The 24750-nt window shown below is 47.9% G+C and overlaps 1 protein-coding gene across 1 annotated transcript in view; it reads right to left on the bottom strand.

The window, feature by feature from the left end:
• The window catches only part of GALNT1 (polypeptide N-acetylgalactosaminyltransferase 1), a 74722-nt gene extending 70501 nt beyond the window's left edge, over positions 1 to 4221 (bottom strand). The window contains exon 1 of the mRNA XM_056857507.1: positions 3997 to 4221. Within this exon, the coding sequence (XP_056713485.1) occupies positions 3997 to 4135 (139 nt within the window). The 5' untranslated portion in view covers positions 4136 to 4221. The remainder of the gene's footprint in view (positions 1 to 3996) is intronic.
• Positions 4222 to 24750: the final 20529 nt, after the last annotated feature.

Raw genomic sequence — 24750 nt, 5'->3', positions numbered from 1 at the left:
GTCAGCAGGATGCACATCGAGAATGTATTATTCATCCCGGCAAGCAAGAAGGCATTTCCAATAACAAGCCTTTCAAAATTTTAGTTTAGTGGGCAAGCATAGTTAAAGAAGTAATAAAGGCTGCTGGTTTAATCATTGGCAAAAGCCATCTAGAATATATTATAACATTACAGGGTAGACTTGCTGAATTATTTAAGCTTCCGCAGGAAACGGCAGTAAGAAGAGAAAGGTGTGTTCAGGAAACCAGCTTCTATTTGAAAAGCAATACTAAGTATTTCCCATTTTTCCTTATATTGCAGGGGTGGGGAACCTCCGGCCCGCGGGCCGCTTACAGCCCGTGGGATTATTTTATCCGGCCCGCCTCCAGAGGGCCCCCTGCCCAGCCCCTCCCTGCTTCAACCCCCAGCAGGCGCGCACTTCCCACGCGGCGGCCAACATCCCCCTGCACGGCCCCTCCCCACTTGAACCCCCGGCTGGCTGGCACGCACACTTCCCGCATGGCTGCCAAGGGCCCCCTGCACAGCCCCTCCCCGCTCCAACCCCCGGCTGGCTGGCGTGCACGCTTCCTGCGTGGCTGCCAAGGGCCCCCTGCACAGCCCCCCCCCGCTCCAACCCCCAGCTGGCTGGCGCGCACGCTCCCCGCGTGGCCATCAAGGGCCCCTTGCACAGCTTCTCCCCGCTTGAACCCCCAGCTGGCTGGTGTGCACACTTCCCGCGCAGCTGCCGAGATCCCCCTGCACAGCCCCTCCTTGCTTGAACCCCCGGCCAGCATGCACTTCCAGCGCAGCCGGCAAGAGCCTCCTGCATGGCCCCTCCCCACTTGAACCCCTGGCTGGCTGGCGCACACGCTTCCCGCATGGCTGCCAAGGGCCCCCTGCACAGCCCCTCCCCACTTGAACCCCCAGCTCGTGCGCACTTCCCGCGGCAGCCAAGAGCCTCCTGCACGGCCCCTCCCCGCTTGAACCCCCAGCTGGCTGGCGCGCATGCTTCCTGTACGGCCGCCAAGAGCCCCCCCCTGCACAGCCCCTCCCCGCTTGATCCCCCGGCTGGTGCGCCCGAACTGGGGGTCAGTGGCAGAGAATTCTGCTTTTCACAGTTTGTGGCTCAGTGGCAGAGGATCTACTTGAGAGGGGTGTGGATCAGAGTTAGAGCATCTGCTTGAGAGGGGCTGAGGATCAGAGTTAGAGCATCTGCTTGAGAGGGGGTGTGGATCAGAGTTAGAGCATTTGCTTGAGAGGGGCTGTGGCTCTGGGGTAGAGCATCTGCTTGAGAGGGGCTGAGGATCAGAGTTAGAGCATCTGCTTGAGAGGGGGTGTGGATCAGAGTTTGAGCATCTGCTTGAGAGGGGCTGTGGCTCAGGGGTAGAGCATCTGCTTGAGAGGGAGTGTGGATCAGGGGTAGAGCATCTGCTTGAGAGGGAGTGTGGCTCAGGGGTAGAGCATCTGTTTGAGAGGGGCTGAGGCTCAGGGGTAGAGCATCTGCTTGAGAGGGGCTGAGGATCAGAGTTAGAGCATCTGCTTGAGAGGGGGTGTGGATCAGAGTTAGAGCATCTGCTTGAGAGGGGGTGTGGCTCTGGGGTAGAGCATCTGCTTGAGAGGGGCTGAGGATCAGAGTTAGAGCATCTGCTTGAGAGGGGCTGTGGCTCAGGGGTAGAGCATCTGCTTGAGAGGGGCTGAGGATCAGAGTTTGAGCATCTGCTTGAGAGGCGCTGTGGCTCTGGGGTAGAGCATCTGCTTGGCAGGGGCTGTGGTTCAGGGGTAGAGCATCTGCTTGAGAGGGGCTGTGGCTCAGGGGTAGAGCATATGCTTGACGGGCTGTGGCTCAGTGGCAGAGCATCTGCTTGGCATGCCGAAGGTCCCAGGTACAGGATGGACTACCAAATGTGCAGCATCTCTCTCTCTGTGTACTCTGTGCCCCTCCCCAATCTGGACCCTTCCAAGTTCAATCCACGGCATTGCTGGCTCGGGCAAGAAATGAACAGAGGTGAGTTGCCATTGCCTTTCTCTGCATAACAACTCTGGTATTCCTTGGTGGTCTCCTATCCAAGTAGGCCAACCTTGCTTAGCTTTTGAGATCTGATGAGATCAGGGTGGGCTGGGCCATCCAAGTCAAGTTCCAGGCAGCATGTAAAATTTCTCAATAAAAAAGTGTACTTCATAGTTTCTCTGGGCCAAAATGGGTAGGCTGCCAATAGGTTAAGATCCTAGACATCTGCAGGAAAAACCTACTGACACTTTCCAATGAGTAAGCCCCGCTGACGAATTGAGTAGGTTTTAGAGTAGACCTGCATAAGATTGCACTGCTGATTACTTTTTGTTTTATACATATATAAATTATATATATATAAATTTTGTATGGTCCCTGAATGATGTCCAAGATATCCAAATGGCCCTTGGCAAAAAAAAGGTTCTCCACCCCTGTTATATTGGCTCCCCTGAATAACATAGTGTGGTCAGCATCGACATGCAAGGTTTTAGTCCTGCTTAGTCCTTAGTGCAGACTTTCATTAATATACCTTTAAAAGAGTTTTGGAGCAGTGACATCTGAAACTCCCACAATATTTCCGAAGTGCTATGAACTTCCTTGACATTTTTACAGTGGGAAACAGTCACTGGGGATATCAGCCATGTGCTTTGCAGTCTCTTGATTTGCCAACAAATGATCTGGTGAGCCACTTCAGGTTCAGAATACCTGTCACCACAGGCAGTTCTGGGAAGGAAGGAGGGGGGAATTACTTCTTCCTGTGTCTCCCCCTCCCCAATCCCTGGCAAAACAAGATTAGTAACACAGGTAGGGCGGCTGCACCGGGAATTGATGCAGTTAGTCAAGGTACCAGCTGCACGGAAAGGGACCCTCATCTTACTCTTGAGTGACACTCAGGACTTGTGCTCGATGAAAGCACTGCTGAACCAGTTTGAAACCAGGGTGTCTGCCAGGGGGTTGCTCCTGTGCTTGTGTTGTGGGCACTAGCAAGCCCGGGTCCAAGTCTTCCGGAGCAATATAAGCGTCCTGTTTTTCATCTGCCATTTTGTTTTGGCAGGAAAGGATTAACTGAAGCTCTAACTATCTAAGGTAGAAGACAGAAGGTCTACAGAGTAAGAGGAATAGAGTAGATAAGGTTAGTATGAAGATAAGAGTAGAAGGAATAGAAAATCAGAATAGAGAATTAGACTATAGTGCTCTTTCCTAACAGCAGAGAACTGCAAAAGGGCTTCTCTCCTGTAGTGAGGCAGGAAAAGAACTGAAAAGGAGGGGGCGTTTCCCTCAGGAGACAGGAAGTCAAAGATTTTTTCCTGCCTCCCAGATCAAAGGAAGGAAAACACCCATCATGAAGTTGCTCTCCTCCTCCACAGCAAGTCAATAATGCTAGGAAAAGTTGAAGGCAGCAGGAAAAGAGGAAGGCCCAACATGAGATGGACTGATTCAATCAAGGAAGCAATGGCCCTCAGTCTGCAAGACCTTAGCAAGGCTACCGATAGGACATTCTGGAGATCAGTAGTTCATAAGGTCACCATAAGTCAGAGGTGACAGAGGTTAGTGCGCGCGCACGCGCACACACACACCACCTCATTTCTTTATATTGCTTTACCACTGCCCAACATAACAGGTCCTCTGTAGCAAAAATTATGGCCTTTCAGCTGCTACAGGCGACAGCCAGCACCCAAAGTACGGGTTCAATATGCCCAAGTAGCACTTGTTTTTTCAACAGGAGTCCCCCCTGTTTCATGCTAGGTTTTTGAAGCTGAGTGAGACTCTAAAGTACATCTTCTGTTCAAAAGGAAAGACTTCTTGAAATAACAAAAACCTCCCTGATCCTGTCCTAGGACATTTGAAGAAAACAAGTAAATGTGTTTTTCCTGTCATTCTCTTGTTTAAAGTTAATATTCCATTTATTTTATGGACAAGCAAGTCAATTTAATCTCAGTAACAGTCACGGAGTTTTTTCTGCTAAGCAGAAGTGGTGGTATTGCTATATTAAGGAAACATCCAACTCACCATCTCCAGGAGGTAGGCCTCGCTCTTTTTTCTCATCACATTTGTTGCATTCGCTGAAGTAAAGCAGCAAAAACATATCCAAAAGGACCCACACCAGTGAGGTGGCAAGGACCACCTTGCAATATGCAAACTTTCTCATGGCACTTTAAGTCAAATACAAAAATAAGTGTACACTGAAGTCAATGAGTCGGCCTTCAACCTGTTTCCCGAGATCATGTTCTGTATCTGCTGAGAAAAGCAAACAAACATACGTGTTACAAAGGATATGAAGAATCAAATTACATTTTGTATTAGATGTTAAAGAAATTAAAGTTAACCCAAATACGCATGCTTAGGCCATGTGAACTGTTTGAAGTACAGGTAACCAGTGAGCCAAATCTTACTAAAAATATCAATACCATTTTTTGGAACCACAGCTACTTAGACCAAAATGGGCTGTGCCCACACAATGGTTGAAGTCTGATATTTTATGCTTAGATTATTTATCCTTATGAAGTTTCAGATTTTAGTCCCATATTGCCTGAGAGATAAACAAGATTTTTTTTGGATATGACATTTCAAGAGTCAAAGCTAACAACGGAAGCTTTGACTCTTGAAAGCTCATACCCCAAAAATCTTTTGTCTTTAAGGTGCTACTGGGCTCAAATCTACCTATCCTTAGGAAGAATATGATAGCTTTTGTACTGCAAATTTAGGAAAACAGTGCTTGCTCTCTTATAAACTGAGTTAGGCTTTTGGTGCACAGCACTATAACCATCACTAGGTGTGACACACCCACTGGCAGCTCAGATGAACGTTTACCTAAACACAGCCTAGTACTGATGAGTATCCCACATCCGGACTGCTTGGGTAAGAAGTGGTCTGTAGTTCGGATCTTTCCAGATTTTGAATCTTAAGTTTGACTGCAGCAGGGAGGGACACTAAACTAAAGGCTGGATGCGCTCCCAGCCTCCAGGTTAGCCTCCCTCCCCACTGCCAAAGTTCAATCTGAATCACAGCCACGCTGCCCCGGCCTCTCCAGACTTTGGAAAGGCCAGGCACCGTTGCTGTGACTTAGATCCGCGCGGGCTGGCCTCACGTAACTCAGGGGAGGTCGGGCTGAGCATATCTGCCAGCATGCCGGCTCGAAGGGTATGCTTTACTGTCTCTCACCCCTCTTTCCCAGTGTATTTTTAATTACCCCTCTTCTCCTCTGCACTTGGGCTTCCTTTGTGCATATGTGGCTCCACCCACCACCACCCTGTGTTACAATCTCAAAGGTGTCCACAGGCTCAAAAAGGTCATGCAATAAGCATACTCTGGCCATGTCAGATAATTGTTGCTGGGTTTTGTCCCATTTTTTAAAATTCATAAACTAGTATTTTCTGTATACCTTGGGAGGCCCCCAAATATGCACATGCCTCTGTTTTGTCTACAGGTAGACCTATATCACTGCCTTACTGACAAGCAAGGAAACAAATAGGACGCTCATTATTAGAAGAATTGATCACATGAAGAAAAATTTCTGAAGCTAAGTAGAAAACTCAGCACCTGAGGGAAGGGAGCTGGAAGACAAGGAACATCGAGGATACATCACTTCAGTTACAACAATACATTACAACGCATGTGCCGATTTTAAAATCCAAAGCAGTTTTTCACCAAATCCCCCATGCCATGTAAGCAGTCGAGGCTGACATACATCACTTGAGTTCTGTTCATATGGTTAAAGATTTCTGAAGATCTGTTAAAAACTTGCTGATGATTATGAAGGTCCCTTTCAGTGATCCGCCTATCTACGACCATGCTATTCCTTACACATTCCCCTACCCCAAGATAAGACAGAGATTTAAAATAGCTCTCCATTCAAGACTGTTATACTGAATAATTTGTCTAATTCAGCACCTCCAAAGTGGTCCAGCAATATATTCTCTGGCACCGACCTCCTCCTTCCCCAAAGCTCCTGTTCCCCACAGAAAAAGAGCTAATTCTGACTTTCTTCCTCCTCATCGAAATAAAGAGGTGCTTCAGAAGAGTCCAGGAGGCATCCTCTTTGTACCCGCAGGGAGTACGCATTTGGAAATAGCTACATTATTTGGAATAGCTCCGTCATTGGAGGACAACTAGCTTGGCGCGTCCTAACATTCTGTGTTTGGGCTGAGCCCCACAGCAACCAGTTCTGGGCCGGTCCCCCCTCCCCACAGCAGCTCTTTCGTTGTGGAGCCCAGCTGCTGGTTCCCAAAGTTCCCAGAGACTCAACAAGGCTGGGACCCGGCTAAATTTCCTGCAGTCTTTTGAACTTCACAGGAGTCTGCATCTTCAGTATATCTTAGGGTGGGCTGCTCAACCCACAAGGCCAGGATGTCAGCACTGACCCAACTCCCTCAGATAAACAGTGGAACTTGTAAAAATTTGTATGCTGCTACCTAGTCAATGAGAAACTAAACTGGGGGGGGGGCATTACCAATAATCAATAACTTTTACTCAAGCAGAAATGGCCCCGAGGTGACATAACAAGTGATTTTGTGTCCTCAAAAATAGAGAACGCTTGAATTAAATAGATTTGAGTTGCTCCTTGTGGATTTGATTATTCTTCCATTAAAAAGTATCTACACTTTACACACACACCATATCAGAAGCATGGTAAGTCCATATACTATCAAGGCACTGTAAACATCAGACGTGCTGAGCTGGATGGCCCAGGTCAGCCTGATCTCATCAGATCTCAGAAGATAAGTAAGGGTCGTCCCTGGTTAGTACTTGGATGGGAGACCGCTGCGGAGGTCTAGGGCTGCTACACGGAGGCAGGGACCATGGGAAAAACCCCTCCAAACGTCTCCTGCCTTGAAAACCTTACAGGGTCACCAGAAGTCAGCTGCGACTTGACAACAAAATAAAAAGGAAAAACAACTTCCAGACAATAATACTCCGTTTCCTGGATGGGGCGCAGATGAGGATGTCGTTCAGGTACGGATGTACCTGGACACCCTGCATGCGGACTAACGCTATCAGGGACACCAAGATCTTGGTAAAGACCCTGGGAGCGGAGGAAAGACCGAAGGGCATGGCTCGGAATTGGAAGTGGAGGTTTTGGAACACAAATTGCAAGAACTTCTGATGGGTTGGATGCACCGGGATGTGTAAATAGGCCTCGGTGAGATCTATCGAGGTAAGGTATGAATGAGGGCATAGAGCCTCCTTGACTGAGTTTAGGGTTTCCATCCTGAACCTTTTCTTGATGACATATCTGTTGAGGAACTTGAGGTCCAGGATGGCCCTCCAATCCCCATTCCTCTTGGGGACAGTGAAGAAGATCGAGTAAATTCCGCAGGAGCGTTCTGATGGCTCCACGGGCTTGATGGCCTGAATATCTAAAAGGTGTTGTACCGCTGACGTGGTGCGTAGACACTTTTTCCTGGACGGGATGGTGGAAGGGAACCATATGATCTGGAGGAGAACAAGCAAACTCTATTTGATACCCTTGGTTGATGACTTGTATCACCCAGGTATTGGACTGGACGTCTGACCAAAGGGCGGCAAAGTGAGTAAGACGTCCTCCCACTGGGAGGGCGCTGGAATCACTGTTTGGCTCCCTGGTGGGAGTTGAAATTATGTTTGTTGGAATTGGAGTGGGTAAACCTGGACCGTGAAAAATGACCCCCTCTACGAAAGGAGCCTCTGGCACTGACCCCTTCTGTGGTCAGGTCGAAATCTCTGTAATGTATGGGATGAACAAAAGGATCCCGAAGAGACTCTGTTATCCCTATGAGAGCTCTTAGGCAGAGCCATTTTCTTATCTTTTGTTTCTATAAGAATGGAGTCCAGTTGATCTTCGAAGAGTTTGTCCCCCTGGTAGGGGAAATCCATCAGTTCTGCTTTGGAGTGAGTATCTGTTTGCAAAGGGCGAAGCCAAAGTGCCTGTCTGGCGGCTGTCTGGGTGGCTATGGCCCGTGCCGAGAAGGACAAGGTATCAAGAGTGGAATCGGCAAGGAAGGTGACCGCCTTGAGAACTCGGGACACCCCCTCCAGGGCTTTCCTGTTGTCCTCAGGGATAAGCTAGTTGAGCTTAGGTGCCCAGACTATGGCAGCCCTGGAAATGAGAGCCTAAGTTAATGAGGCACTAACTGCTACAGAGGAGGCCTCATGGGTTCTTTTTATAGCCAGCTCTACCTTCCTATCCAAAGGATCTTTAATTGGACCCATGCTGTCCCTTGCCACCAAATCATATGAGTGGAGGGCAACGACAGGGGCCTCTATAAGAGGAACCTGGAGCAGTTGTGCAGAGGGCTTGGCAAGAGTGTAAAACTTCTTTGAAACAGGAGGGAATTGTTTTGATGCCAGGGACTTATCCCACTCCGCCTTAATAAGAAAAGTACGCTGGTATAGTTCTAGAAGGGGTGTTATGCCTATGAAAGAATTCCTTTGAGCCTCTGAGTTTTTCTGAATCCTGGGGGTCGAAGACGTCCGTTAAATCAAGGGCTGCCAGAGACTTAGAAAGAAGGGATTGAAAATCCTCCTGAGGGAAAAGCCTAAGCTGTTTTTCCTCCAGAGGGGGGGTCTCTTCTCCTGACGAGAACTCGCCCTCCTCCATGTCGTCCTCTGAGGAGCCAGGGGACATGGACACACTCACTTTGGAAGGAGGAGGAGCCTTTCTGGCCGCCTTCGTTGGCCATGAAGCTGTCACCCCACCCTGAGAAACGGGGGCGGCGGGAATATTGCCTTCAGCTCCTTCCTCCCGAGGAAGCCTATCCCCTTGAACCGAAGGTGCTGGAGAGGCTTGTAATGCCTGTAGACCTTCCACAAATACACTCTGTACTAACTGCACCAATTCCGCTCTTAGGGCCGAAAGTCCCCCCTCCCCCTGGTCAATCGCGCGGTTCTGTACATTACTGATCGCCATCTGGTCCCCGACAGCCATTAGATCTCTTGCGCGATCTGCCGCTTGTGCCGCCGGCATTCCGCGCGCTGAGAGATCAACTTTTTCCGGGGCTGATGTTGCCAATATTCCGGCTGCCAGCGGCGGCTCCAATGGGAGCGGGGGTGGGACAGGCTGATTGGCCAAAGCCGATGAGGTAGCCTGGGGCACTTTTACGCTGAGGCTAGGAGCCGCGCTGCTTTCCTTCTGCGCAAGGCTAGGAGCCACGCTGTTCTTTCTCTTCTTCTGCGTCCGGCTAGGAGTCGCGCTTTTGGTGTCCTTTTGTTTTTTGGAGCCCTTATGCGACTTTTCAGAAGCCTTGCATTTTGTCCCGGAGGGGAAATCTGAAACGCGGCTGCCGGAGGGCTCGTCCTGGCTTCCATTAGCTGCAGTAAGTAAGCCCAGGACCAGATCTAGGGACGAGATATAATCGTCTCCTTGGGTCTCCGCCATGTTGTTTTGGCGGGAAACTATGCCTAGCGGCTAGCCGAAGCTTGAGGCAAACAATAGCTCTGCATAAGGCAGAAACGGGTAGAAATCAAAAAACGGACACCAACACACACAAAACAGAACAAACGAACACACTAAGACTAATTTTAGCTCCAAATTCTAATTGTATGTATTACAGTGGAAACAAACGCTGCTCTCCCGTCAAAGGCAGGAACAAAACTGGAGAACTAGGAGAGGGGAGGGGTCATTTCCTCCAGGAGACAGGAAGGCCTACAAGTTTTTGTTCCTGCCTCCCAGACAAGCAAGCACAATAACCCAAGCTGAAGATGCCCTTGTCTCTCAGAGCGAGAACTAGCCCTCTGCTAGAAGTTTTGCAGGGTATTCCTTTTAAGGACTGACTCCCCCTTTCCCTCCTGCTTCTTTTAATCTCTGTAACAGAGTTTACAGGCTGAGAGACACCCAGGAGCAACTGCGGGTTGCAATGGGGACCTGGCACCGAGAACTTAGAAGATAAAATTGTGGCATGCAGATGTTTTGATTTAAAGGCTAGGTTTAGAACACACAAAGTAATAAATTACTTCTGAAATGTGCTGCCAGCCCAACTCAGGGCCTTAAAATACAGCTGCTAGATAAGCCTGTACTGCAAGTTCTGAAAAAATGCCTTATTTAGACATGCTGTTTTGCATTTTAATCTCAAATGGAGACGATTCAAGGATTGGAGGTTCTTGTATTTTGTTTAAACTTTCCTATTTAAAAAAATCAAGGGTAGAATGGGGAAGAGAGAGACCTACTTCCTTTACTAACAATATGTAGTTATGCAATTCAGTGTTTTTTAATCAGTTCTTGGCTTTTCTTTTTTTTAAAAAAGAGAGTACTCCCAAGAGCAACAGCTGAAGTTGAAGTTGTTGAAATTTAGACATCAGATTAGCATTCAGTGCTCAGATGTGTGTGTGTGTGTGTTAAGTGCCATCAAGTCGCTTCTGACTCATGGTAACCCTATGAATTAATGACCTTAGGTATGTTAACCCGTAAGCAGGTTCAGCCCTGGTTAGTATTTGGATGGGAGACCACCGAGGAATACCAGGGTTGCTGTGCAGAGGAAGGCACTGGCAAACCACCTCTGTTAGTCTCTTGCCATGAAAACCCCAAAAAGGGGTCGCCATAAGTCGGCTGTGACTTGACGGCACTTTACACACACACAAGGAGGAAGCAGCAGGATGGCAGCAAGGAGACAAGAACGGTTGGAGAGGAAAGGGGCAGTGGCAGCAGTAGCTGGGGGTGGGGAGCAGCACCAGCAATTTTTGGAGGCCACCCAATGTTTGCTTCACCACCACCACCACCCCATCAGCAGGCTGGCAGGCAGAAGCTTTGAAGCAGAATGCCTCCCTCCCTGGGCGCCTGGCCTCTAGGAGAGCAGCAGAAAGAGGAACTGGCAACAGAATGGGGGAAGACAGTGGAGAAAAATGGGAGTCTGCAGGGGACAGAGTGGAGAAGGAAAAAATGTAGTGAGCAGCGAGTGGGGGGGGGAGAGAGAGAGCAGCAGTGGGCAAAGAAGAAACTGGAGGTGGACCAGATGGGATTTCCCTCCCCCACCAAACCTGCAGGTCCCCTGTTCCTTTATAGCTCTAATTCTGAACCTGGCCCCACTGTACGGATCAAAACATCTACACAACACAGAAAAGAGAGACGTTTCTACAAATCTGGGGGAACTCCAGGAGATACAAAACAACATTTAAAAACAATGACTTCTGGGAGCAGAATGGCAGCAGCCATTGTGAACAGCCTGGGCACCCAGAGCCACCTGCACAATCCAACATGGCTGCCAGTTTCATTTAGAAACCCAAGGTAAACTGGGGGGTGGCAGTCAGGAGGAACAAGGGAGAAAGATGGAGGGAGGAAATACAGCTGCAAGGGAGCAAGACAGGAAAGGAAAAGGGATCAACAGGGTGGGATGGTAGCTGGAAGGAGGGAAGGAAGCAGAGGGGGGGGGATCAAAGCAAAAGTGAAACTGTTTCATAGAGGTTTTTCCAGCGCTCTTCAAAATTTCCATTTCTGTCTATTGGAAAAACTAAAAGGGGGGAGAACGTAGACAAACGCTCTCCCCCCCCCATTTTTATTTCCCCCTCAAATTCACATCTTTACTCAGCAGCAGTATTTAAGAGGACTGTAGTCAAAAGGAAAAGGCAGAGGCCTGGAACTCCACTCACTTTGTTGAAACGAGGACCATACTTTATATGGCAGATCAAAAAAGGAAGCGACTAATGGTAAGGATGCTGTAACTCATATCCATTTGCTTCACAAGTCAGCATCTATCCTGCTCTTCATTGAAAATGACCAAAGCAGCAAATTTTCTTCACAACCATTTTATGAGGTAAATTAAATAATGCCCCAAGAGCTTCACAGCTGAGCAAGGATATATGAATACAGCCTTCCCAAATCCAAAGTCACCACTTCACCACACTAGTTTTCCACAGTACACATATATTTATTGTCAATGTTCAAAAGAAAGGAGAATGTTGTATCTATTTATTTCATTTATGCCCTGCTGTTCTCCCCAATGGGAACCTAAGGAGGCTTAAATTGTTCTCCATTTTATCCCCACAACCACCTCGTAAGGTAGGCAAGGCTGAGAGTGTGTGACCGACCAAAGGTCCCCCAGCAAGCTTCCATGGCGTAGTGGGAATTGGAACCTGGATCTCCCAAATCCTAGTTTAACCACTATACCACACTGACTGAAAAGCTGAAAAAAATCCCACTTTGTAAACCTTCTTAAAAATGCCAGTACCTGAAAATCTCCTAAGTTCTTCAAGCTCTGCTTAGTCAAGAACTTGAGATTGCTATAGTACTATCAGTGGATGTGGTGCTTTAAACTTTTTAAAAATCACAGAACTCTGAAATAGATGTGGACCAACCTGACAATACCAGCCTTTTCAAATGACGCACAACTCACTAAAGTTCCCATGATACACCATGGCTTAGAAATCCATCTGAGCATCAGAAATAGCTCAACATCAGAAAAAAGTAATTTTCTCAAAGTGCTTTCAATCCATATTAAGATCTCAAGACACACTGAGGAACCTACATTTTCCAACCCGTCTGGCACATGAGATGCTACCTTCACAAAGCCCAAGATGCCAGAGAAGGGATAATATGCATGTTTACTGAAAAGTTTTAGTTTTGTGGTAGAGAAAAGCTGCCACTATATATTACACTGGGTGGCTCATGCCAGTCACGAGAGCATCCAAGAACAAGCAAGTTGAAGATGTCCACATACACGAGGGGCCCAGGTACACAGAATAAGTCTGTAAAGCAGTGGTCCTTAGTGGCTCACTGAGATGCCACTTTTGAGAACTGTTCCGCAATGTGGCAATCGCCCATGTTTTAGGAAAGTGGCCATGGACCTTGCCAGGCGGGGCTTGTGGCTGTCTCCAACTTCTTCCACTGACTGGCCCCATGATGACCACTATAGCAGCAGAAGGGGTCCAACACACGAAGAACAGAGAAGGTTCCACAGACCAAGAGTTGGTTGAAAAGGCTTCCTTCAAAAGACCTCCCCAGATTCCAAATGATGTTATTAAGTAGACCCTTTCACAGCAAGGTGCTCAAACAGGTGGTAGTGATGCCGATCCTGATTTCTTGGAGGAGACGGGTTATCCAGACCGATTTCAGCCTGGTTTCTGATGGAAACTGCCTTGATTATCCTGAAAATGACTTGTGCCAATCTTTTTTTTACTTACTGAACAACAGTCAAGCACGCAGCATCAGATCTTAACGATCTAGGCGCTAGAAACTTTCCCGAACTCAAAATATTCCAGAAAAACCAAATCACTTGCATCTGTGATCCTGACTCAGCAATCTTTATCCACTAAATTGTTCAGGCCAATACAATAGGGCTTCCCAATCAGATCTGCAGGATCTAATAAATATTCAAGGCACTACTTGTTCTTTGTGCCGTTTTTTTGGGGGGGGGGTTCTGGGCTTTTGTATTCCCTAGAACATGGTCACTTTATTCTGGCTTCTGCCGTAAATAAATTCATTAATTCATTCATTCCCTAGAACATTCTGTAGGAGAATAAGGAATTGAGAGCCTCGATCACAGCGCTTAATCAAAACCACCTGCTTTGAGCAGCCTTCTGTTGCAAATTAATTCAAGTTAATGGTGTTGTAGAACTTTGAAAAGATGGCTGCCCTGTGATTCCTCCTCCAGGGAACCACCATTCCGGCATCTGCATCCTGTCAGTGGCATTTGTGAGGCACTCATTTCACCCGGATTAACCTTTGGGTGGTTGACTTGCTTCCAGTCCTCAACTTTGGCTAATGCCAAAGAGCACAGGATGTCATATCTGGATCTGAGGAATAGGGAAGGGGATAGTCAAACCACCGAAGACCTTTTCTTGGATATTTGTCAGTTCAGTAACTGAAGGAGGGGGAAATAAAAAGGAAGAATTCTATTTCTAACCCATAAAGCACTCACTAATAACAGATGCACTTTAATGTATGTGACTGCATGCTCTATACTACTGAGTGGTATTGGTTTCTTCAAACTACCAAGTGTGTTTTTTTGGCTTAATTCCAATGCCTGATACCGATTCTTTCAGCTGCTGATTTTTATATTTTTAAAGGAGGTGTCTCTATTTCTTCATTATCCCTGCATTTCTCTGCACAACTCAAAATCTTTCTGTACAAGTTTTAATTTGTACCATTAATTTGCAGAGGACTTTGTCTATCATCACCAAAATACTTAAACTGCCAGCAGGGCTCAACCATAATGCCCCTTTTCTCTCTTGCAATTTCTTTGTTCAGCATTCTGCCTGAAGGAATACTCTGGCAACACAGCAGCTCCCAGAACGTACTTCTCTGTCTTCCAGTGTTTGTGGTTAAGAAGTTCACTGAGAGCAAGGCTACATAGTGGAGAACAGGTAAGAGATTTAAGCCTCTTTGAGACATTTATCAAACAGAAAACGTACGCTCTCGGCTTTCTATAACATATTGAGAACATATACTAATAGGGCCCACCCAATGGTGTGCTAAAAATGGCATTCAGCATCGGGCTATGAAATCACTGTAAAGGTCGTCATTTCTGTTATCTACAGGTTCTACTTCTATTTCTACTTCTACCGGCTCTACTTCAAGGGACGATGCCCCTCAGGTGTTGCCCCAGAGGCACCTTTCAGCAGCTGGGTTGCCAAGGGATACACAGGGGTGACCATTATTTTCAGTTCGGCATATCCAAATGCACAGCCCTACTCATGGGCTTTGGATCCTTTTAACTCTATTGGTTCTCGTAGGTTATCCGGGCTGTGTAACCGTGGTATTTTCTTTCCTGACGTTTCGCCAGCAGCTGTGGCCGGCATATTCAGAGGAGTAACACTGAAGGACAGTGTCTCTCAGTGTCAAGTGTGTAGGAAGAGTAATATATAGTCAGAAAGGGATTGGGTTTGAGCTGAATCATTGTCCTGCAAAAAGTAACAAAGGTAATGTGCTAACCATTGTCCTGTAAGTATCAAGATAATGTGCTAATGAGGGTGTGGTATGTTAATATGGAACTATTGTATCCTGAAGTGATCTGTTAATGTGTGAAATCCAAAGCTAATCTGCATGGCTATTGTTGACTGTAGTCTTTGTTAGTCTGGAGGTTTTCAAGACAGGAAGCCAAGCCTTATTCATTCTTAAACTCTCTTCTTTTCTGTTAAAGTTGTGCTGATGTTTATGAATTTCAATGGCTTCTCTGTGCAATCTGACAAAATAGTTGGTAGAATTGTCCAGTCTTTCAGTGTCTTGGAATAAGACCCTGTGTCCTGTTTGGGTCAGTCCATGTTCAGCCACTGCTGATTTCTCAGGTTGGCCCAGTCTGCAGTATCTTTCAAGAAATGGGAGTTTACCCTCAATGTTTACCCTGTGGACAAGTTTACATCGGGACAACAAAACGCAGCATACAAACAAGGATAAAAGAACTTGACTCAGCCATTCTAGTGGCCTGAGCCCATACAATGGTAACATTGAGACTAGACTGCTATAATGCAGTCTACATAGGTCTCCCCTTGAAGTCAGTTTGGAGACTCCAATTAGTACAGAATGCCACAGCTAGACTTATCAGGAGCTAGGCAGAGAAGGCATATCAGTCCCATTCTGCAGTTACTCCATTGGCTGCCCATTGGTTTCAGGGCTCAATTCAAGGTATTGCTTGTCACATACAAAGCCCTTCATGGCCTTGGCCCCTCATATCTGCATGACTGCCTCTCCCCATTCTCTGCCATGACAGCTTCGCGCATCTCAGCAGGGCCTCCTACAGGTGCCACTGTGCAAACAGGCAAAATCAACCACCCATACACGAGCATTCAGTTATGCTTGTGCTGCCAGAATGTGCCTGGATTTTGCTGGGCACCTGAACGTTAGATTGGCTGGCAGTTTCATCAGGGCTAGCAAAAGCACCCCATTTTGATTTTTTGTGTGTTATGTTTCTTGTTTTTTGACATTGGTTCTGTTACACTTCACAATGTGGTTTATGGTTCCGCTGGATTGGCTTTTGCCATGGTTCAGTAGGACTTGTGTTGGTTCTTTGGGTGGGAGGCATTGACCTGTGGTTCCTCACAGGCATGCCTCTTTGCTTTTCCCCAAGTGGATAAAAGACGGTTCTTCCTCCCACTGAAAACAATGGGAGGATGGGGGCTTGGGTGACTGTTTTGCTCCAATTACATTCAATGGGAGATCTTTGTGGGGCTCTGGGATGGGGCTGTTTTCCCAGGTAGAGGCACCAAATTTGGAGAACGGCTGCTGGTGACTCCCCTCAGAACCCTCAAGTTTCGTTTAGGGGGTCCAATTCTACGGGCACCCAAATGGAGGAAAACTGGGCGCTCATAGAATTGGGACACCACCACAATTTTTACTTATTATTTCTCTGAATGCATCGAGATTAGCAGTTTTATTATGTATATTTTAGCATAGTTTTATTATATTTATTATCAATCCACTATTTTATTAATCTTATATTTCCTTTATTATGTATCTGTGGTATCCTTGACATGTTTGTAATGGCCTATGGCTAAATGCAAATAAAACCATTCATTCATACTTCATATCAAATAATATACTTTCTGTATTTGGGCAGATGCTCAGTTGTTCCAAATACTCACATCAGGGCAGAGGAATGTATTTTAACGCCTGACACAATGCAGAGTGGCTATAGCCCCGTAGAGAAGACCTGCAAAAATTCCCAGCTGCCGCCCCGGGAATCTCTATGTAAAGGAGCTCCAGAAGTAGGAGTGGGAAGAGATTTCTCAGCCTGAGATCCTGTGCAGTCACTGACAACGCTGAGCTAAATGAACTAATGATCTGATCTGAGATGACATCTTAATACATTCAGAGACTTTTATGCCATCCTTCTCCCCTACCCATGCCTCCTTCCCTTGCTTTGACGGCCACCGATTGAAGATGACCAGAAAAAATAGCATCTTTCAAACGCCTTCATTGATCACCATCTACAGAATCATGCTACAGGGAAAATGTTGTAAGTTAGCCAGTCTAATGAGACAAGCCAGAGCTGCCAGAGTTCTACAACTTCTTCCAGCTTACTGAATATAACAGTAATCCACTTTGCACGGCATTTCATAGACTGAAGTAAAGATATACTGATCAAACATACTAACGCTGCTTAAATGTGCAATCTGGAAGAGAAATACACTTATCAGGAGGAATTCTATCTGCTTTATGCCACAGGGAAATAAACATTCAATTTCCAAGGTCCCACAGACAAGGAGATGAGAAATCAGGAACTGACACTTCCTCTGTGGAAGTACAAACAACTGCTATTGAGTTATTGTAGTAAAATGCGTGGCTGAAAATTCCTAGTTCACTAGATTAGTCACATCTTTATTTGACCCTTACTAGGAAGAATTCTGCGCAAGCTGTTACAGTACCCAGCTTATGCACATGTACAACACAAAAGCATGTAACACCTGAGGTTAAGAAACATTACAGATGTCTCAAACTATAATGTTAAAAGTTATTCTGAAGTAATTTTGAGGCAGTATATGAACAGTTGTGAGCCAGCATGGTGTAGTGGTTAAGAGCGGCAGACTCTAATCTGGAGAACCGGGTTGGTTTCCCACTCTTCCACATGAAGCCTGCTGGGTAAGCTTGGGCCAGTCACAGTTCTCTCAGAACTCTCTCAGGGAGGCAGGGAATAGCAAACCACCTCTGCATGTCTCTTGCCTTGAAAACCCTCCAGGGTCGCCATAGGTCTGCTGTGACTTTGACGGCACTTTCCACCACCATCACGTATGAACAGTTACATCATGGTTTCAGACTTATTTCTGGGTGCAAAGACAGATGTTCACTAAATACAACCCAAGTAAATATTCGCAATACCAAAACCAGGAATCTATGTCTTGTATAGATTAGTAGATCTTTTTTCTTCTGATCAACCTCTGTCAAGCACCCATATTCAAAAGAAGTTGCAGAATATTAAGATAAACCTGATTTGAACAGTGAAGGGAGGCCAGGAAAAAAAATTGGGGGGAGGGGAAGTTCTCTCCTTTTTCCCAGAGGGATTTTTAAACTTTTACAATTGGAAAAAATTGGAAAATTTGGGAGAGTACTAAATTTTTGGGAACAGTGAAAAAACTTCTGATTTTCACCCACCCACACACACACAAATGAGTAAAATTAAAGAAAAGATTTTACTAAAAAATGTAACATTTTATAGAGAATAATCTATAGCAGGGGTGTCAAACATGAGGCCCATGGGCCCGATCCGGCCCCTGGAGGGCTTTCATCCGGCCCACGGAGCAGAGGCACCTAGTCCCCCTTCCCCCCTCCCCCAGCCTTTTCTGGGTTTCCTGGGACCCGTGACTGGCCAGGGAGGGAGTGGAGAGGCTTCAGCCCAGTCACGCCGGGCTGCGGGGCCGCGTGCGTGGCAGGGTGTGGAGGAGCTTTGGCCCGGTTGTGCCTGGCCACAGAGCCACTTGTGCCTGGGTGGGGGAGGAGGCTTCAGCCTGGTTGCGCTGGGCCATGTGTGTGGCAGGATGTGGGGAGGAAGCTTCGGCCCAGTCATGCCCAGTGACAACAAAAATTACGATTGGAACGTGGTACAAGAAATTGTGGGATATCTGATGAGAAAAAATTAACACACCAAATTTGCTTAACAAAAAAATCAAGCGAGAGAGTATACTTTTTACACTGTTTGGAATCCAGCCTACACTCAACTCTTCATCTCCCAGTTAATACTTGGAATCTACAGAAAGGTGTGATTTAATAAATATTGCAGGTATAGGCAAGGTAACTGCAAAAACATGTTATTAAAACTGTAAAACAAAATGTATAACAATAATTGTAAACACTTTTTTCCCTTCTTTTATATTTGCTTCCCCCCCCCCCTTTGTTATACTTTGTTAATATATGATTGGGGTATTTGTTGTGTCATTTACAATATAGTATTTTTAATGCAAAAAATAAATACTAAATACTGCTAAAGTTGTGTTATGAGTCGTTTACCTGTTAATCATTAAACGTATGGGTTCTAAAGGAATCATAAGAAGTGAAATAATTTGAATGCCTTTCCATTTACATACAAACATGAAGATAAACTGACATTGGATCCATGTGTTAGCACATAAAGAATTTGAGATGCAAAAGTCCCAAGGTCATGCTTTGAGATCATGACTAAGCGGATGCTATTCTATTTCCTCAGATATTTGTTTGGTAAAATATTAAATATTCAAATATTTGATTATCAATATGTAGTCGTCAACTGTAACTCATTAAGAAATGGAATTGTGGAAACCAAATTCTCCCCCTCCCCATTTGCGGATCATAGGCAGTTAATGTTACATAGTAGGCATACTACTCAAGAAACAGTCTCACTGAACGCAGTAGGAGTAACAACACAGGGAACTTGTTTAGGTTCCAACAGCTAGTCTTAAAAGGGTGCCAAGGAACATCACAACAGCTAGTGATCGCTGCAGTGAGGGTCAAGTTGGATCTTGCAGCTGAGCACAGAAATGTGATGGGAGCAACCCTGTAAAGACTGCTGTACGAATGCCTGAGCTACCCTGGTTATGTCATCAAAAGTCCAGCCTGTAAAGAAAAATTAGTTACTAAAACAAACTCTAATCAATTCTTACACATTATATTATAGCTTGAAAAAATGCTATTCATATTTATACAAGGCATATAATCCAGTCTTTGAACTCCAATTTTTCTAGCTTATTTTCTGACAAAAGTCAGTCAACTGATTTTCTCCCTGAAGATTATTTTAATTGCCTGATTGAAGAATGCAGATTGCAATACAATTAGCTCTTAAATACTTTCCCTACCGTCTACAAATAGGCAAACAACCCTGAAATGGTAAAATAATCCATAGTGCGTTGCCAAGCACGAGTTTCTCATTACTGTACTATTTATTTATGTCTCACCTTTCTCCCAAATGGAGATCCAAACCAGCTGACGTTGTTCTGCTTTGTTTTTATCCTTACAATAACCCTTTGAGGCAAGTTAGGCTCAGTGAGCGGGCCTGGCCCAAGGTCCCCCAAAAGCGCAAGACCCCCTGGCTCAAATCTTGATCTCCCAGATCCCCGTCCAACAACAACCCAGCAGCTTTTTTTCCCTGTCAATCATAGCTGACTTCTGGTGACCCCGCAGGCAAGAGACCTTTGGAGGTGGTCCTGCCATCGCCAGCCTCCGTGTCACAACCCTGGAATTCCTTGGAGGTCCTCCCATCCAAACACTAGCCAGGGTCAGGGCTGAGAGTGCGTGACTGGCCCAAGGTCACCCAGCGAGCTTCCATGAGGCAAGTGGGGATCTGATCCCAGCTCCTAGTCCGACACCTTAACCACTACACCGGCTCTCATACAGTAGCTCTACCACCATCCTTAATGGAAATTTCTTTACTTAAAACACCTTACTTGGAATGATAGAACAAAGAAATGTACATACAGAACTATGGTTGTCCAAGCAGACCCATCACTTATATGCTCAAGTCAGTTATACATATTATAATTATGCATATGCACGTCTTGCAGACCTCAGTCAGTTGTAATTTTATGCATAGCAGAGTTGCAAGCTACGACAAAATAACAGCCATGAACTTAAACATTTATGAGAGACTGTGGCTCAGTGGTAAGAATGTCTGCTTTGCACGCAGAAAGTCCCCAGATTCAATCACCAGCATCTCCAGCTAAAAGGGTCAAGCGGTAGGCGCAAAATCTCCACTTTACAGCATGGAGAGCTGCTGCCAGCCAGAGTAGGCAATACTGACCTTGACAGACAAATGGTCTGATTTGGTATAAGGCAGTTTCATGCACTCTCCTTTGCACATGGGAAATTTCACAAAATTTTAGCTCCATTAGAATAAAAACTATCTACAGCTGGTGATATTACCTAGCTAGTAGATGTGAAAGCCTGGGGGGGGGGGGGAAAGGGTTTTCCTGAAAATTTTTATTTTCAGTTTTTCCATTGGAAAAAACTCAAGAATTCTCTTTTGGATTGCATGAAATGCTTTACAGAAATCAAATGGCATCAGATAATGGTAATTTCCTGTATGTAGATATACTTACAAAAATCTAAAGATAACTAATTTTGTTGACAATTAATTTGCTACAAAAGGGTAGAACACATTCTTGAAGAGTTCAATGTTTTCAGCTTTACAAAGAAGCTCGATATCCAAATACGCAGCCAGCCCTGTTGTGACTCTGCAGGGCCGTTTCTTCATGTTTACTACAAGATTTATGTCTTCTATTTTCAACTTGCATTTTTTTTCCTGCCTCTCAGATGAAAACATCTGAGACCTGCTAAACTAGAAAAGAGTGTAGCCATTCACAGCATTCTGTAATACTGGGTATATCCACAGTTTTGCTCAAAGAAAATTAAGGCTGCAATCCTAAGAACACTTTCCTGGGAGTAAGCCCCAATGACTATAATGAAACTTACTTTTGAGTAGGCCCACTTAGGATTCCCTCTCTCCCCTCCATCATTTTCCTGGGAGTAAGCCCTACTGAACAAACTGAGCAGGCCTACTCAGGATTGCCCTGACCTGGATGGCCCAGGCTAGCCTGATCTCCTCAGATCTCAGAAGCTAAGCAGGGTCGGTCCTGGTTAGTATTTGGATGGGAGACCACCAAGGAATACCAGGGTTGCTGTGCAGAGGAAGGCACTGGCAAACCACCTCTGTTAGTCTCTTGCCTTGAAAACCCCCCAAAAAGGGGTCGCCATAAGTCGGCTGCGACTTAACGGCACTTTACACACACACTCAGGATTGCTCCCTCACAGTGCTTTCCTGCAAGTACCCCCAATTGAGTAACATGGGACTTCTGAGCAAACGTACTTAGGAATGCTTTCTAAGGCATTTATACTTTAAGACTGCCAAGTCCTATTACCAAAATTGCTTGTAGTCCTTAACTCCCAAGATCTCAAGAATTGCTTTCTTCTGATCCCTGCCATAAGCAAAAGACATTATATTGTGCTGCCACTGGAAAAACAATTACATGAAACGATATATATTTAACTGAATAATATAGTTTGCATAACTGTGCATTTAAAATTCATACTGAGACCCAGCACACTTGAGAGGACAAGCTTTTCTGGGTCACCTTTTCACTGCCAGCAGTTGGTGTACAAGCAGCCCTGCCTTTATCTGATGTGCTCATGCCTTCCACTTTCAAACGCTGCCAAAAGTAATTAGACCCTGCAAGCTGGAAAATTTGGCCACATTTAGAAGGTACTCTTTTTGAGAAAAGAAGAAATTCCACATCCATGAAAAAATAGACACCAACAAAATGCCTAAGAGGTCACTGAAATGCATATGCAATTCAATGTGTCCAAGGACCTCTGTCTAAAGCAAAAACCAGTTCCTAAGGCTGGGTCAGTGTTAAAATTCCTATCCATTATTCTAAACAGACCTTATCAACCGCCCAGACACAGGCATTCCCTGCTGAAGCTCCCATCTTGTGGACCAACCCAACGTGAGGAGGTCAGGAATGCTCCCACACCTCTATCATTTGGCAGAACGTGCACAATAGAAAGGGATCGGAATAGCAGTATAATGGGACAGCCCAGGAGAGGTCTACTACAATGTTAGTGAGGGGTCTGGAGACCGAGTCCTATGAGGAAAGGTTGAAGGAGCTGGGTATGTTTAGCCTGGAGAGGAGAAGACTGAGAGGTGATATGGTAACCATCTTCAAGTACTTGCAGGGCTGTCACATAGAGGAGGGTGCCAAGTAGTTTTCTGTTGCCCCAGAAGGTCGGACCAGAACCAACAGGTTGAAATTAAAACAAATGAGTTTCCGCCTAGACATTAGGAAGAACTTCCTGACAGTCGGAACAGTTCCTCAGTGGAACAGGCTGCCTCGGGAGGTGGTGGTGAGCTCTCCTTCTCTGGAGGTTTTTAACCAGAGGCTAGATGGCCATCTGTCAGCAATGCTGATTCTATGACTGTAGGCAGATGATGAGAGGGAGGGCATCTTGGCCATCTTCTGGGCATGGAGTAGGGGTCACTGGGTGTGTGTGGGGGGGAGGCAGTTGTGAAATTCCTGCATTGTGCAGGGGGTTGGACTAGATGACCCTGGTGGTCCCTTCCAACTCTATGATTGTAGTGTAGGTTTCATCGTGCATCGAGTGCCCTGTCTTGCAATTTTGTACTACGCTCTCAGCACTGTTTACAGCTGTAACGCCTTGCAGCACTTTCTGTCTGCCCTGTTTCCTAATTTGTGTAACCCTAGTCCCGCTGCTGGCTGTCTTGTGCTGCCTGATCCAGTTCTGCTCTACCCTTAGTGATCTGCCCGGAGTCTTAGAAAGGCGGGCCGTACATAAACTAAAACAAACTAAATACATAATTAATCACACCTGAACGCTGGCTCCGGAGTCAGCCCAAGCCCAGGTGATGCCGTGTCAGCCAGCACCATGATGCAAAACATGCGACCGGACGCTCAGTTCCAGCTGCCTGGTGCAAAGGGCCCCCCCCCCCCCGACACTTGCCCGGAAAGCGCGCCCAGCAGGGCGGGGGGAAGAGGCACCGCGGGCTCCACCCGGACCGTCGGCCTTGGCTTCTCCTCCCGCCTCCCTTCCCAGGGGAGATGCAGCACAGCTCAAGGGCTCCTCTCCTGTACCCTCCCGACAACCCCGTGCGGTGGACCAGGCGGACTCGCCTAAGGCCAGCCGTCCAGTGTCCGCGGCCGAGGGGCTGGGGGAGGGGCTGGGCATTCAAGCCCGGCTCGCCCGGCCGGACTCCCCCCCCCCACCGCCGCGCCACGCGGGTGCCGGGCGCGCCTGAGCCCGTGGGATCCCCGGGCTCGATCCCGCGCACGCGCCGCGGCAGCTCCACGGGGGGGGGGCGGGCGGGGGGCGCTTTGGGCCAGCCGCACCCGCTCAGCCTCACCCACCTCGCAGGGCTGTCGTTGCCAGGGCGCTGAAGGAGAGGTGATAAATAGGGGGGGGGGCGGTTGAGACACCCAACCCTCAAGCGGCCGCGGGGGGGGGGGGACCGCACAAACGGAACAGACGGGATGTGGGGCAGGGCCGCCCCCCAAATCCCCCCTTCCCCGTGGGGCGGGCCGTCCAAAGCCCCGCTCAGCCCCTCGCGGGGGGGGGCGGCTGCGGCGGCTCCCTCGCCGGGCACCTCCCCCCCCCGGAAGCCAGCCGAGGGAGGGAGGGAGGGAGTGGGGAGGCCCCGGCGCTAGGGGGCGGGGGTCGGTGGGTGGGGGTGTGGGGGGCCGGCGGAGGCCCACCGCTCAATCACTCGCTCGCTCGCTCACCTGGCCGGGAGCCCCCCCCCGGTCGGTCGGTCGGTCGGTAGCAGGCAGAGGAGCGGGGCCCCGGGGCGCTGGGGGGGGCGGCGGGGCGGCGGCGGCGTGGCGTGGCCTCCCTCCGGTCACCGGCGCGGGCTCCGTCTGCCGCCCTGGCCCAGGAGCGCCGGAGCCGGACAACGGCGAGCGGCGGGCATAGAGGGGGTCGGCGGAGGGAGGGAGGGAGGGGGCGGGCGGGACCCCCCTGCCCTCCTCGCCCCGCCCTCGGCGGCGGCGGCGGCGGCGTCCCTCCTCAGCTAACGGTCCCCCCGCCGCCAGCCGCCTCAGCCGCGCTCAGCCCGCGCAACGCGCGCGCCCCCGGACTCCCCCCTCGGCCTCGCGTGCGCGCGCGCACACACCCTCCTCGGCCCGCCCAACCCCGTCCCGCCACCGGCCCTGGCCACGCCCCCGCCCCCCTTCCCCCCCCCACAGGTGGCCCGGATGTCTCGATCACGCGGGTGGGGAAGGAGGGCGGGGGCGGCCGGCTCAGGTCCGGAGGGGGAGGGGCGTGGCCCAGGGTGACGTCACGCGAGCCCCGCCAACCGCGGCTCCCGGACCCCCCGGCCCCACCCCCCGCCCCCCCGGCCCCCCCCGCCCGGTCGCCTGAAGCCCCTGAAGCCGGGACGGGGAAAACGACGC

This window comes from Euleptes europaea, chromosome 11 (genome assembly GCF_029931775.1).
Source record: "Euleptes europaea isolate rEulEur1 chromosome 11, rEulEur1.hap1, whole genome shotgun sequence".
Classification (NCBI taxonomy): domain Eukaryota; kingdom Metazoa; phylum Chordata; class Lepidosauria; order Squamata; family Sphaerodactylidae; genus Euleptes; species Euleptes europaea.
This window is presented reverse-complemented; position numbering and strand designations above follow the sequence as displayed.